This window comes from Pseudochaenichthys georgianus, chromosome 10 (genome assembly GCF_902827115.2).
Source record: "Pseudochaenichthys georgianus chromosome 10, fPseGeo1.2, whole genome shotgun sequence".
Lineage (NCBI taxonomy): Eukaryota > Metazoa > Chordata > Actinopteri > Perciformes > Channichthyidae > Pseudochaenichthys > Pseudochaenichthys georgianus.
In genome coordinates this window covers 6,985,533-7,001,879 of record NC_047512.1, presented here as the reverse complement: position 1 = coordinate 7,001,879, position 16,347 = coordinate 6,985,533, and the positions used below count along the sequence as shown (strand labels likewise).

Here is a 16,347-nt window from a genome sequence, read left to right as displayed (position 1 = left end):
ATCACCTCGTGGGATTTGGTCAGCAGTTGATGAAGCGATGAAAACTCTTTGTATTGGATATACTGCAGTACCTTGTTAACTACTTAACGTTGGCCTTTGCTGACCGTTTACATGCACACAAAACCTACGTACCACTACAGCAGAGGGAAACCGCTCAGAAGCATTATACTGTAGGGCCTCTTTAATAATCCTTAAACTTGTCTTTTTCTAGGGTCCAGAGTTACTGAGCAAGTATGTTGGAGAGTCTGAACGAGCCGTGAGAGAGGTTGGTACATTTAATTTTCATGACCAAATGAACGTAATGCTGTTGTCATGGTGAAGTCTATTCCTGGTTGCTGAACGGATGCGCTGAGATCCAGTGTATGACATGTGTCACGTTTCCTGTGTATGTTTGTGCTGCGGAGAGTGACTCATGTGTCCCGTTTCCCTCTCCTCTATTGTTGCCCGCAGGTGTTTAGGAAGGCGCGGGCCGTCGCTCCGTCCATCGTCTTCTTTGATGAGATCGACGCTCTCGCCAGTGAGAGAGGAAGGTACACTGTGTGCTTGTTTTCTCCACACCATAGAAAGTGGCCCTGCAGTTAGCACAGCATTCAAAAACAGAACGAGTTCCTGCCACTTTATAAATGTCCACTTCCTGTCCCTGAAAGTCGCTGCTGACCGCTGGTTGCTATTTTCAGCACTGCGCCGTCGTCGTCGCTGCAGCCTGTTTTTAATTCCTCGTCTCACGAAGAGTCACTTAGGAAGGCGCACGTATCTCCAAAAGTCTGCGCTATCAAAGCCGGCCACTCGGTTCCCGTGGTGTCCTCTCAGACGAGTGCGGCTTTTCGCCACCGGCCACACACAGGACACAGTCTTGTCCGGAGGCGCTTTAGTGGGATGGCACTGGGAACATCTGTGGCTTAAAGGAAAGAGGACGGGGGGGCGGACAGAGGACACAGACCGGAGGCGCACAAACACTTCATTGTGCCCGTCCACGGCAGATGGGGAAGGCCACATATGCAGCATGCTTCCTGGTAAAGCAGTCGATGAAACTCAATGTTGCAGGAAGGAGCAGAGAGAGAACAGTAACCCCTCCATGTTGGTCTGGGTCACTAAGCGACTGGTTTTAGAGACGAGACATATGTTGACATTTTGTTTTTGCACACGTCCCTTTGATCCTGAAGTGTTGTATCATATCCTAACAAAGGTATCGGACATCTTATTCTTCTAGAACATTCAATCTAATCTCTCAATGTTCTCAGCACAGGTTTCTTAACATAAACATTAGTTTCTCCTCCTCTATGAAAATATAAGATTTTGTAAATGCCAAAGACTCCATCTCAATCTCCAGAGGCTGGTGTGTTACGACCGAGAGGTGTAAAGGTGAATTTATTCTATTGTTATTGTAAAATATCTTCCAACACATATGTCCTAAAACATGTGTTGATTTCTATAGCTTTTACATTTGTACACTCCTTTGAATCACACATTCGGGTCAACTAGTGTCAATATTGTTTCCGTCAGTTTTATTCATATTTTTGCTCTTACTGCTAAGACTAAAATGTAGGCCGCCACTTTTCAAGCTTATACTAACTACTCAATATTTAGCTTTTAGAAGCTTCCATATTGTCATCAAACAATAACTTCACCACTCTACAGTCTTCAATGTTATGTACTACTCACATCATATTTAAAATAATAAAAACTTTTTATGAAAAGTCTGTACACATGTATACAGATATACATTTTCTTTACGGGAGTAGAAATATTATTTCACATTTCTCCGACATGCTTCTTAACAGAGTGGACCACACTGACTAACAGTTATACAAGCAGAATCAAATTGAAAAAGACAAATAAGAATTGCTCTTAGAAGAATAAATCACTTATTTTAAGAATTAGATTGAGTTGCCGGTCCGTCAGTCGAGCCATTCAGTCGACAGCGCTTTCATTTTCCCAACAGCCCTTTATGTTTAGTGCCGTCTTGACTCGCTTCCAGTGTACAGGAAATAACTCTATTGCAACTTGTCTTCATCAATCCATTCTTTTGCCAGTGGGACTGACAAGTTCTGTCTGCTTCTTTTTTCAGTATGAATAACCCCCCCGCCCTCGCCTCCTTATCTTGATGTTCAATTTTAAGAATGCACTCTGATCCTCCACCCATAATGTGTGTGAGTGTGTTGGCCGGCTGCTTTGGACGCGAGGCTGGACCCGCGCCTCGGGGCTACTTGCCATTTAAAAAGAAATGCACTTAGCGCTGATCTATAAAGGTTATTTATTGGTCTCCACTTCCTGCCACGTTTAATCAATGAAGTGGCTCACGCACGCAGGCAAGAATTCAAAACTGTTGACACAACCAGACGGCCTCGGCCGCGTGGTGGACGTGTGTGTTTTTGTCTCTGGAGGCAGGAGATGAGAAGCACCTGTAAATCTGTCAGCCTACCTGCCACGAGTCTAAACTGGCGGAGTGAAACGAAGGAGACGGAGAGAAGACAGGGAGAGAGGCAAAGTAGGGGATACGAAAACAGACAGTGAATGTTGGATAGAAGCAGACGGATGAAAAATGTGAACTGCATTCCTGACTGAGAAAAGAAAAGGGAAGAACAAACGATGAATACTGCTCCATGAAGATATGTTGTATACTTGTGTTTTTACTGAGGGAGTTGGGCTTTGAATACTTTACATTGAAGTGGCCTTATTCAAGATTTGTTTAGTTTAGTTTATCGTGTCGTGGACAGTCCCCATTTTGTTTACTTACTGAACTTAGTGACATCACTGTGTAACACGTGTGCTTCTATTGGCTAGCAATCCAACACATTGTCCGTGGCAGGCTAAGTTGCGGGACAAATCTTCACGCAGTTGACCAATCACAACAGGGCCGGCCAGCTAACCAATCGGAGCAGCTCTGGGAACAGGGACGAGGCACTACGGAAAAAAACAGGCACTTTTTGAACATTATCACAAAGGCACAACGTATGAACCTGAACAAGAGTTGGGGTCAAACGCATGTTCTTTGTCCCTACGATAATACATTATTGACATTAATTGATACTGAATTTTACATATATTATATTTTTTCGGTCAGTTTATACATTTATATTTCCATTTTTCTTTTGTTACAATGAAAGTCTCCCCCTTGTATTTCCCTCTGTGCCTCATTCTCTTTGTCCATTCTCTCCTTTTCTGTCACCCTCAATCTCCTTTTATTTCCCTGACATCCTCTGTCCTTTTGTCTCCCCCTCCATTGCTCACCCCTCTTCCTCTCACCACCTTCATTCTTCCTCTCCATATTTCTTTCACATCATATTCTCCCTCTCATTCGCCTTTTCTCTCCAATTCATCGCTCTGTCCTCCTTTCCCTAATCCTCTTCCCTCCCTTTTCTCCCCACCCCCCCCCCCCCCCCCCTTCTGTTTTCTCCCTTCATATCTCAGTGACAGAGCTCCTTTGTGTTCCTATGCGGCCTTGTCTCTGCTAATGACGTCTGGCACTTCCGCGGGCCTGTCAACAGAGGCTGTGTGTGTTTGAGCTGAGGAGGGTGGCTGTCTGCACTGCGTTATGGAAAATAACCGCCTTGTAACGCACCGACTGACGCGATGATGAGTATCTTAGAGGATAGGGATGCTGATATTATGTGTTATAACGTATTGGCAACGCACTGTAGTCAAATGGTTGCTGCTGGAGGCACAGTTTGAAATACTAGGTTGTTGCACATTTTGTGTATTTTGGAAATAATTACATATTTTCTTTCAATAGATTTTGACTTTTAAACTCCGGATTGAGGACTGAGACGGGTACAGATGGTGGTTGATGATCCATCACCTTGTTTCTCTCTCTGATTTGCAATGAAATAATATTGTTAACATGATTTCTGAAATATGTTAGTGTTGTACCGTCTTGACAGGGGTGTCAAACTCAATTTCATCACGGGCCACATCAGCATTATGGTTGCACTCAAAGGGCCGGTTGTAACTTTAAGACTATATGAAAATACATATATAAATATATCATATATATAAAATAATGTATTGTATTATATTATTGCCTCTGCATTGGATTATTATCGGATAGGGTAATAATAACTTCATGATTAACTACGACTGCAAGCAGAAGTCTAGGGTAAATAATTGAAAGTCTCTTCAGTGAGAATGTCACAAAATGATTTAAAAAGAAAAGCCAAATTCTGGAAAAAAAGTCACATTTAAATAAAAAAAAGTGACATTTAGAAGAAAAAAAGTCAAATTTGAGATGCATTGTGCTCCATGTAGGGGCAACGTGCCTCTGTAAATCGGCATGTAACCGTATAATAAACATACATATATTCTTTGCAAGCTCTTGTGGGGCCACATAAAATGAAGTCGCGGGCCGGATTTGGCCCCCGGGCCTTGAGTTTGACACCCCTGTTGTACAATGTGCTTTGGCAATACTTTGGTTTTGATCTGGTCAAGCCAATCAAACTTGTGTGCATTTGAATATGAGACAGAGAAAAAGAGACAGAAAGACGCTGACTATTTCATGCACGTTTCCATAAGGCAGTGTCCATATATTCATTTTTTCTGGTAGACAAGAGCTTTGAAGGTGCTGGGGAGCCCAGTTCCTTTCTAAAAGTTCAAAATGTTCCAGCTAAAAGCTCTCAGAGCGGTCGCACAAGTCAGATCGCTTTCAAAAAACAAATGCTACATTGACACTTAGCCTAAGTCATTAATAATGAGACATATAATGTCAGCGTTTATTTTGCCTCGAAGCTTATAACTATTTGATTCAGCCACAACCCAGCAAAATATGTAAACATGAAGAAATTGTTAACATGCAGATGGGAGAATTTGCTTGGTTGTTGATTTCAAATATCAACAATCTGTCCTCCAAAATGGCAGACTCCACCTTTTTAAGTGAGGCAGCGGATGCTTTGCGATTGAATGACACAGTTGGTTCAAACATTTAGTTTCTGTTCCGAGAATAAGCACGAAACATGGAGAAGCAGCTTCTTGTTATTATGCCCCAACAATTTGGAACAAACTGCCTAAATCGTGCACGTCCGCCGTATTTTGAAATCCCGACTAAAAACGCACCTATTTGCTTTTAATTGAGCTGCCCATTTATTTCATTACCTTTGCTTATTATGCCTGTTTTTAAATGCCTTTTTAATAATGTATTTGTTCTTAAATGTCTTTTGCTTTTAATCTGTAAAGCACTTTGAATCGCCACGTGCTGAAAAGTGCTACATAAATAAAATAGAATTGTGACTTTCAATGGTATATCTTGCACAAACAATATAATGTTGATCTTATAGAATAATTCTTGTGTGGGATAAAGTCCAGCATTTCCAAATTTCACTATATTGGCCGAACAGAAGCACTACACTTACAAGTCCAAACAAGGTGACATGTTTGTGAACTTTGTCTAAAGTAGGGCTGTTCTACTTGAGCGTTGCAGTTCAGTGGGACGTCATTGGCAGGAAGGCTCCCTGTTTCTGCCAAAGCCTTTCCTTTCCTGAAGAAAGATTGCCCTAATGAAAGAACCTGCCATCAGAGTGTCAGTGAAACTATTCAGAAGTTCAAGTATTCGAGAACTGGATCATTTTCATCATTACGTGATACAGCAAATATTGGTGACTTATGAGTAAAGTGTGTTGAATTGGCCTCCGGAGAGCAGCTAACTATTTCTATCATCCATGTGCTCAATCATCCAACAGACATTAGTTTTCATTCTTTCTCTTTCCCTCCATTATCCCATTTGTCTTTTCTCGCTACAACCACAACCTCCACCCCAAAAGACATGAGTTGTTTGTTTCTACCGTCTAATCTGACATACAGGAGTTCATGGTCGCAGTTGTAACGTGACAGTTGTAACCAAGCCCGCCTTAACCTGCCATCAGGCCCTGGGGCTGAATGGTTTTGTAGGCCCCCTATTTAAACAACAAATCAAAGTCATGTATAGCCTCGGCAGGCTCTGTGATCGCACTTCTCCACTCTGCTCTATGCGCGCCTGGTCCTCTCCTCCAGATGAGTGACGTATCAGGCCTCCCACATGTATCTGTCTGGTTGCCGTTGGCTCCCCTCCACGTAGCAAGTCCTCGTCGTCCTCTCCATCTCCTCCAACAGATAATGTCCTTCCTGTCTATTTTTCCTCTCCCGCTACTCCATCGCTATCAGAACCAGATGGCATACTTGTCTGGTTTTTTTGTAATAGCTGTTTGTCTCGAAACTCCTTTTCCCTCAACAATTTCCTTTTCCGAGCGCCACTCTCAAACTTTTTCTTCTCAAACTTTTTCTCCCAAACAACCTTCATCTGTCACTCAATCACTCGCAATTTGAATAAGTCACATGTGAAGCATATTCTCATTCTGATTGGCTGTTAAGTGGCGCCCACTGACTGTTTCGGAGTCATCATGTTTGAGAAAAATCTCTGGAATCCATCGATCTGATTATTAGCCGAGCAAATGATCAAAATACTACGGAGCGAAGATATTTTCGTTTGGATTACTGGTTTTGGGGGAAGCTCACGAGTGTGTGTGTGTGTATGTTTGTGTATTTTTGCGTTTGTGTGTATTGTGTTTGTTTCCCGGGGAAAACACTCACGAGAAATACCGGCTGTTGTTACGCCTGCTGTGACGTCAAGTTACTCCGTTCTCCACTTGTAATCATGCCGAAGCTTCAAAGTTGTATTTATCATCTGAATTTCCCGAAACAAGTTTAATATTCTGAAAGCCAAGACTTTGTTTTTTTAAACCAGATGAAAACAAACTGTAACGGACCCTGCCGTGTTATTTATGATTACTATACGCCTTACATTCATAATTTCAGCGGAGCGAGGGGAAGCGGCGCTGTGGAAGAGCAGAGTGGCGAGGGAGAGCTGTCTTCTTCTCTTTACAAGCTTCAAAAATGTATTTATCGTGTGATCTGGGAAATAAAAGTTTCATATTCTGAAAGCCAAGACTTTGTTTATTTAAATTTTTTAAAAAAACATCCGAAATAAAAAAATTATATATTTGAATTTTTTTATTTATTTTATTTTATTGGCTCATGATAGGCCCCCGATCTCCGTAGGCCCCTAGGCTTCAGCCCATGTCAGCCCGTGCATTAAGGCGGCCCTGGTACCGTGGCAGTTGTAACGTGGCAGTTGTAACGTGGCAGTTGTAACGTGACAGTTGTACCGTGGCAGTTGTAACGTGACAGTTGTAACGTGACAGTTGTAACGTGACAGTTGTAACGTGACAGTTGTAACGTGACAGTTGTAACGTGACAGTTGTAACGTGGCAGTTGTAACGTGACAGTTGTAACGTGGCAGTTGTAACGTGACAGTTGTAACGTGGCAGTTGTAACGTGGCAGTTGTAACGTGGCAGTTGTAACGTGGCAGTTGTAACGTGACAGTTGTAACGTGGCAGTTGTAACGTGGCAGTTGTAACGTGGCAGTTGTAACGTGGCAGTTGTAACGTGGCAGTTGTGACGTGGCAGTTGTACCGTGGCAGTTGTACCGTGGCAGTTGTGACGTGGCAGTTGTACCGTGGCAGTTGTAACGTGGCAGTTGTAACGTGGCAGTTGTAACGTGACAGTTGTACCGTGGCAGTTGTAACGTGGCAGTTGTAACGTGGCAGTTGTAACATGGCAGTTCTAACGTAACAGTTCTAATGTAACAGTTCTAACATGTGGTTAACGTTGGTAATAAAGCAATTTACTTTTCCTGAAAAGGATCTTGGTAATGGGTACTTCGCTGTCTGTGATGTTACTCATCTTAAAAATATGACATTAATACATAATAGTCATGTTAAAAGAACTCAACATTGACTCGTGGTGGTTTCATGAATGGACGCAATGATCAACCTTCTGTGTGAAAGTCCTTGGTGTGTTTGATCGATTTTCCCTTTTCCTCTCACCCTACATCGATCTTCTTCATTGTTTTCACGGTCAATTACGACGGTCACTAGAGATTGTAAATAATATAAGCGTAAATATGGGTCATAATATCCTGCTAATACAAACGCCTTATTCGACCGTTTCTAGGGACAGGCTTCTCTTTTCTACACGTCTTCTTTCCACCCATGTTATGTTAACATTCAGCGAAGATAAGCTACAGTGTCGACATGGCAATGACATTATTCTGACCTGAGCTCCTGAACTAGTGCAAAAGGTCTACAGTATATACATGTCAATAGAATATGGGATATGTACAGGAACAGTATGTTGTCCATATTTCCGCTAATCCACTCATCAAGTAATTCATGACTTTACGTCATCAATGACTTCCTTTCCCGTATAGTTTCCGACTAAGTTACACACGTTCCTTTCCCTCTCCATCATCCATCCTGCCAAACAATCGTCCATCGTCACATCAATGTCCTCGTTGTTTCCCTGTCCGCTCATCTATCTTCTGTTCTCGTCCTCCTCTCCAGCTCCTCAGGCTCCGGCGGTGTCGGCGACCGCGTCCTCGCTCAGCTCCTGACAGAGATGGACGGCATCGAGCAGCTCCGAGACGTCACCGTGTTGGCCGCCACCAACCGACCCGACATGATCGATAAGGTAAACAGACGTCTGTAATCCCTCCTTCCTCCTCTTTGGTCCCTGATGGATAAGGTTGAGAATATGTCACGTGTTTGTTTCTCTTGTCACCTCCTTTCTCTCGCTTCCTCTGTTGTACTTGATTGATAAGGTTAAAGGTCGCCTGCGTCTGTCTTCGACTCTCTCTCTGTCACGGCATTGTTTTCGTGCGTTTAGATTGGATGCGTTCGTACACCTCGTTTGGTTTCGGTTTTCAGGGTTGAAGTCATTTTGGCGCTTCTGTTCATTTGGTTCAGTTCAGTTAAGTGGTGCCAAATAACTTTCATACACCTTCCAAGAGACTGATTCAGGTTTCATCGTGACTGAAAAGGAACAAGAAATAAACTCTGAAGATATGGCTGCTTCCATTTGGAGACTCTACAGATTGATTGATTGCAAACCATGAATAAGATGTGTTTTATCAAGAACACCAGCATCTGTTGTTGGCGATGTCTCCTTATTACCTTGATGATCCGATGACTTTTCCACTAGTGCATGACCTTAGTAAGTAAATCTTCTCAACTATACTATGGATTGCCTCTAAATGTGAAACAGATATCCAGGACCTGCAATTGACCTCTGATTTTGTACTTTAGTGCTAATTAACAGATGCTAACATGCAATCACCATTAGCCAAGATGGTGAACATCAGGTTGTTGGTAGCAATTAGGATCAAGCTAATGAACAACTGCAGCAGAGTTTCACCGCCTTTACAGTCGAGTGATAATGCACAACAGGTGGAAGTGAATCCTTTATCTCCTCTTTCTTCTTCCCCCCCATTACAACCCCCCATTTTCTATTTTTCGACCCTTTTATCTCTTCCTCTTCCCATCCACAAAAAGCTTTCTTATCCACCCATCTCCGTCCTAATGAAATTTCCTGAGTGCTGATCAAAGACGGGGTCTGTGCCTTGTCAAAAAGGACACAGGAAAGGAGAATGTCGCGGCGCTTCTTAAGCTCCTGCTCAGGCAGCCATCTGTCTTTCTTCCCTTTTTTGTCTTTGGTTTCTTCCTTCACTTAACATTCACTTTAAATGTTTTAATCTGAAGGAGGATGTCAATTATTACAAATCAATAATATCAATAATAATAATAATCCTTATATTTATTATAGGGCTTTATCAATGACTCTCAAAGCGCTCAATATTACTATCCTTTTCATTAAACAAACATTTTAGTGATCCTTTATAATGTGTTGAAAAATACAAGCAATAGCAACAAAATGGCTGCCTTTCCAAGGGGGACATGTACGTGGGACTTTTGGAACCAGGTCGTTTTCTGTATTTCATTGTAGGTGGTATTCTCAGTTAGTTTTCGTCGATTTGATGCCAGAAACTGCCAATATCGTATTCTCAGCAGCAGAGAAACAGCGATCCAACGGGGGCGAGCACCCCCCCCCCCCCCCGTCGGGCTTCATCACATAACTTTACGTGGGGCCAGAAGTTGGAGTACCAAACACTGACTCCTGGTACTCATCTGAGTGCCTCGCTGAGAAAGTGAAAACTGAACTTCTCCATGTTTAGTTCTGACTCTGGGGATTGTAAGACAGGTCTGGCGTGGTTCTGTAAATAGCTATTTTCCAATGTCTGGCAGCATTTTTGAGAAGAAAAAAAAAGGTGTTCCAATTGAAAACCATTTTAAAGTCAAGAGAATTGAAAGGAGAAACTGCTGTTTTGTATTAAAACCAATACATACTTGTTATATCTGTTCTTACATTTACCACTGCCTTTACTTGTCATGCGTTCCTCTTCCTACTCTACTTTTGTCTATACATAACATTCACTTATCCTTGTTTAGAAAGCGGCCTACAGTGTCGTTGCATCTGCAGTTGTTTTATGTGAACCGCTTTGAACATCTATTTGGATTTCTCCTGTCAGTGCTTCTTCGAGAAATCCTCCACTTACAAATGTAGGCTAACCCCCCCCCAGCCCACTTGTGGAGAATTGATCCATCGCTGTGGTGGCGGAATGACAGCAACTTCCTCCACCTCGTCAACCGGTTGCCGTCTCATTTCAAACTCCATTAGCGGTGAGGCGGGTGAGAAACCGTCCGTGGGCATGTGTGTGTAGATCTGAGGAAGGAAAGGATGCTTAAAGAGGAAAAGAGAGGGAGAAAGAAACTCCTCACAGTAGGGAGGGGGGCACACCCCTGGGTGGACAGATGGGAAACCCCAGGCGTTCTTCCACAAGCCTCCCTCTCAGGAAGTGGTCTCCCGGGCAGCTGAGAAATCAGATTACCTCCTCCCGCCCGCACCCCCTACCGAGTGTGTGTCTGTGTGTGGTTGTTTAGCAAAGTTCAAGTCATTTGAATAAGGAACCTGTGACATGCATTGGGGAACGGAAGCTGCCAAATGGACAGACAGGAACCCCCTACGGTTCGAGCACCCAACACGCATTGACCGCCCCTCTGCCCCCGACGCCGACTGTCACTTCACACCGCGTGCATTTCCATACCAATGGCGGGATAGGATGGGACAAATGAAGATTAATGGGACGCTGGGGTGTCAATGAAGTCATTGTAGGGGCTCCTGGGGGCCTCAGCTGTTTGACGGACAGCATGGGAGGGATGTGGAGAGAATGATAGTGGAGAAAGTAGCGTTTACTTTAGAAGGAGCAGGCCTGATGTCCATCTGTCAACCGCTGCTGCAGTCGAGTGCGGATTTCCTCTTCTTGTCAAGTTAGAACAAAGTCGTTTTGAGCTGGGAAACTCTTGCCTCACCCGGATTTAACTCGGCCGTTTAAATATAAACTCAAAGGGCCCATATTAATTATATTAATACCTAACGCCTATTTTTTTAATCACTAAGACATCCTGTCCTTTTGCATCCAACGTCCTCTGGCCTTTGTAATACATCAGTGACAAACATCCAGACATAATGCGAGTACGGCAGCTGAAGCACATCCTCACAGTCGGATAACAAAAGATAACAAATGGATAGTTTCCACCCAGGCACACAAAGTGCTGCAACTTCCTCTCGCCTTTGTATCACTTTTGATAAACACACTATTCACACATGCAGACAAACCAGTATAATCTGTTGTCGGGGCTTCTTTAACGTCCCCTGCATAATCAGATTATGTAATCCCCAGTGTAGAAGCTCCATTGGCTGCTGTAAATAGGTTAGTTGAGTCCTCTAGTCTCTACATGATGACATATCGCCACCCCCCCCCCCCTATCAAACCTCCTGCTGTCCCTCCTCCACCTTAAAAAAACTTCTTACACTTCCTCTTTCCTTTGTATTGCGGCAATCACCCGGGCCCACCTCTGACCCGCGGTGACTGCTCAGTGGTGATTGATTAGCACCACCAGGAATATTTATCCAGCCTGTTCAGTAGGAAGAGCCCCCTGTCACTCTGTTTATGGAGCAGCTGTCCGTCTTGTTGATTGTACACTCAAACAACACGTCCCTTTTACCATTTGCAGACTTCTCCTTCAGCGTGTTTGTGTTGGTGGATTATTCCTCAGGAAAGATAGTGTTGGTTTGTTGTTTCACTGAATAGCCTATTCGTTTACCATAATGCGTGCCGGGCTTTATCCATGCTATCGGGAGGCAGGAGTGCTTACAGTGGAGAAGATTACTAGCAGATGGGTCTTTGTTCGGGACCAGAAGTTCCCAACTGGGCTCTTATCAGATCAAGGGGCGAAAACAAAACAGAGGCAGTAGAATTAGAGTTGAAAGGACAGTTGTCTATATAGATACTCCATAGGAGCGATTACCATGGCTGCGTTTCCCATTGGTCAATGGATGCTGAGACTCAAGGGCTTTGACTCTTGGGATATTGTTTATAACAATCATAGGAAATAACATAATATGGTTGTAACTACAGGGTGACATCTTATCATTACTTGTTTTGTCTGGCAGACAACTCAAATATATCAGTTTACAATAATATATAAAACATGGAAAAGTGGAATTTGTACATCTGACTTGCCATGCTAGTGGTATGACTAGGGATGGCAGCGTCCATTCCCATTGGCCTATAGCACATGTTAGCATGTTAGCACGCTAAGCTAACAATGGTGAAGATAGTTAACTATACTCGCTTTTGTTTAATATTTTAGCAGGTATTAAGCATTTAGCTTAATGCACTGATGTGCCTCAGGAACGCAGTACTGATTTGATTTGAAATGTCCTCTTTTTTAAATATTTTGATAGCGCTTTTCTGGGTCTCAAAGTCACTTTATATATAAGGGAGGGTTGGGGTGGGGGGAGTACAAACAAACGGGCATGGATTGATGGGGGGGGGCTATGAGTAGACAGAGAATACGATCCTGACTTGAACATGTCGTAACTCAAGGCTAGTTTCTCTCCACTAAATGATGTCTTCCTCATTGCTGATTAAGTTTTCTAAGCAAATCAGAAAGACTGTAAGATGTGTTTAAAGAATACACGTTCAACTTCAAATCAGCAAAATTGTTGTTAGAAACTGACACTGCTCATTTCAGCATAGCTCTTTTTTAAGCCATAGTTCCCTCGTTGAAAAGCAAAGAAGTTAAAAGTCAAACTTATCAAACCGTTTCTTATCCACCAGTTTGTCCAAGACATGCGTTCCCTTGGGAGGTATAGCTATCCTGCAACTGCCTTGAGGACACACGATTACATATCCATCCACTGCCTCTGATGAAGCTTTCAATATGTATATATTTATAAACAGAGATGTTGTTAAACAATAATTTAACTGACAGATCTCAGCTCAGTTTCACACCCTGCTACACATGTCCTCTCTCCCAGTATTACCTACCTTCATATCTCACTCAGTGGACATGTGAGTCAACAGCTCTCCATGTGCGTTACCATGTTGGAACAATGACAACAAATGCATGGTTGTAACACCTTCCTTCCTGCGAGGGCTTTTAAAATTACCTCTGATTATATGATGTTGAAATGTCCCTTGTTTTCTTCGCCTACCTGTAATGTGTCTCCACATGGTGTTAGGCGATACGTAAATGCAATAGAGCATCCCACAGTATTTATTTATCTTAATGTTTTCGTCTTGTTCCACCGCTTGGGAATATCACGTCCTTTGTATCTCATGTCCGATATGAGGTCTTCCCCTCGTCTTCATGTTCTCATGCTCCTCCCTCTGGAAACCCTTCCACTGTAGTGTTGCTTCTGAACAGGAGATGGTGCCAAACTTGACACGGGTCAGATCTTTTGACAAGTATGATCAATACGGACAATTGCTAGATTAAAAGCATGCAAAGATAACCACATTTAAACCTGCCTGTTTGTCACTCAGTAGATAAAGTGATCAGGGGTTTAATATGAACTCAGAGTGATATAAGGACTTTAGATATCATAGATGACAGATGCATTCAACTGTCTGTGTGGCATCAGCAGGAAACACGTCTCACTACATGTTTACCAGGTGAAAAGCTGACCTATGTTTCAATAGTCCTGTAGTATCTGGTAATAATATCGTGTGCAGCTTCTGTAACAGCTCCAGATGTGTGATGTTGTCTCTTTAAGATCGGCAGTCATTTGAACCAGGACTGCACGTTGGGAAAAAACAACTACCGTACTTTTCGGACTATAAAGCGCACCTGCATATAAGCTGCAGCAGCTACATTGTCCGTCTGTCTTGCTCTCGTTCTGTCTCTCGGTTCCACTTTTACTTTGGCGCGCTACCTGTCTCACTCTTTTCCGGCCTCCAGCTTTTCCTGCTGGAGCCCGCCGCTTAAAGGTGGCGGGCGCGGACCGGTCCTAGAGCCCATAGCGTTAAAGGTGTTAATTTTACCTGTGAAATCATAAATTTAGGAGGTTCCCTAGTGGCCGTAAGCTGTACAAAAAAAAATGGGGAAAAAAGTCGCGGCTTATAGTCCGAAAAGTACGGTAATTCTGAATATTTTTACTAATATTGTGATATGATTCGACAGTATTAACCATTGTTCACATCATCATTGAAACTTGTATATAAGTTATCAACCCCACGGACTTTCATCCACCCCAGAAGACATTATGCATTACAAACATCTTATCTTTTTTTGTAATTGTTAATCGTGCACATGTCTTCACTACCTCCTTTAAATCAGCACCGTGCTCCACTTTAAATAGTTGCTTCAAAATATCTGTGTATGCTATTCTTCTTTCTGTGTCTTTGTACGCACCACATATACCAAAGCAAATTCCCCTTATGTACACCTACTTGGTAATAAAGTAATGTGTATTAAGTCCCTAGAATACCATGTGTATGCCGGGACTTCTCTGCAGTACCACAATGCTTCAGTCAGAAAAGTATCCACATATTTTGCCTTTACCAAATATTGCGCTTACTGGATGTCGCAATACTCGTATGTTCTCGTTCGAATGCATCATGCAGTCCTACTGTATCATTGGTTGTTAAATCTTTTTTATTTTTTTTCATTTCCTGAAATATAGCTCCACAGCTCGATGTACGGTGCCGAGATGCTTTATGAGCCTTCGTGGTCTTGTGGTCTTGTGTCCCCAACACGTGCTTCCAGTAAGAGCCTTGCATTGTAATTGTGCAACATGTGACTATAACAGGGCCACTATTTATAATACTAAGTCATGCTTGTTTTCACAGAGTGTGTGGTTCTTTCGAGTCGAAAACCGCTCACAGTTCACCATTTACTGTACACCCTATAACTGGACCTGCTGTCATGATGTCAGGCACATGGCTTCAGTGCATCTGGCCCGTGTCCAGGTCCACGTGATAGAGTTGATAGAGTATGTTGATTCATTTATAAAGTCCTCCTGTGGTCTAATGGGCTTTAGCAGAAGTCGTACAAAGTAAATACCCGACATCGGGCCAGTTCGAGCAGCCTGAACATCTGCCAGTGCTTTCCTAGCCGGTCTGGACGTTGCTAATTGTAATCACAGTCAAATTCCAACAGACTGTAATTAGTGGGCCACTTGGTAAATATTCAGGCATTAGCTAAGTGGAGCTTTGATTCCTATCCCCCTCCTTTCTCTCTCTTGCATTGATTTGTGTGTGTGTGTCTTTCCATTCATGTATGCTCGCAGGCTGGTGTCCCAGATCTTAATCAGCGGTGTTTTGAAAGTGATTTATGCTTTTATCACCTGCGCGGTGAACCGGAATGGTGGGGTTTCCCGCCTCACGACTACTGAGAAAGTGACACAAACATTATAAATCATCATATGAGAGATCGCTCCACCTGACGGCGAGGTAAAATCGCCCTGACGTGTGTGTTTCGAATACACAATGTGCTTTGTTTGTGTGCGTTGGCTCATATGAATACCTCTTAATACCCACCTCCATAAAGACTTAAGACTTAGGTGAAGAAGAAAACCTCCCATGAACACTCACAACGTCTCAGTCTTTGGCCTCACACGAGGGCATCAGAGGATATTTAAAGTTTTTGTTTTGCCTTTCTGTGGCCCAAACCACCGCCTGAGCCTACCTCCTCCCGACAGGAAACAACCCTTAGCTAAAAGAGCGGCTATAAGCCCGCCAGTCAAAACAGGCCATATTTTATTTTGTGTTGGACTGACGTTATCATCTCCCAAGCTTTGCTCTCTTCTCGTGACGGGCCGAGCATGATGGAATCTCTATTGGTGCTGTCTTAAAGGATTAGAGTTTTGTTCCTGACCGCACGGTCCTCAAAAGGGCCCCGCTGCCACGGTACAGGGTGTCCTGCTGAAGCTGCTGATGTTATCTACGCTGTAACTATCCGGGTATCTCCGCTTAAATACTGTGTTTTCATCCAGGGCTGCGTGTGTAACATTAACCACGAGTGCAGGTTTGGCATTGTTCTCTTAACTTAAGCACTGTTCTCATTTTAAGACTATTTAAAGTATTTCGTGTTAAGATGCAGTAATGCGAAGGCAGAGAGTGAGAGTTTTGGCTTGGGCTT

General features: G+C 43.1%; 1 protein-coding gene across 1 annotated transcript in view; it reads left to right on the top strand.

Annotated features, from left to right (window-relative positions):
• Positions 1 to 16,347, top strand: part of afg2a (AFG2 AAA ATPase homolog A) — a 137,307-nt gene that overhangs the window by 40,095 nt on the left and 80,865 nt on the right. The window contains exons 13-15 of the mRNA XM_034092457.1: positions 212 to 265; positions 451 to 530; positions 8,368 to 8,494. Coding sequence (XP_033948348.1) covers positions 212 to 265; positions 451 to 530; positions 8,368 to 8,494 — 261 coding nt within the window. The remainder of the gene's footprint in view (positions 1 to 211; positions 266 to 450; positions 531 to 8,367; positions 8,495 to 16,347) is intronic.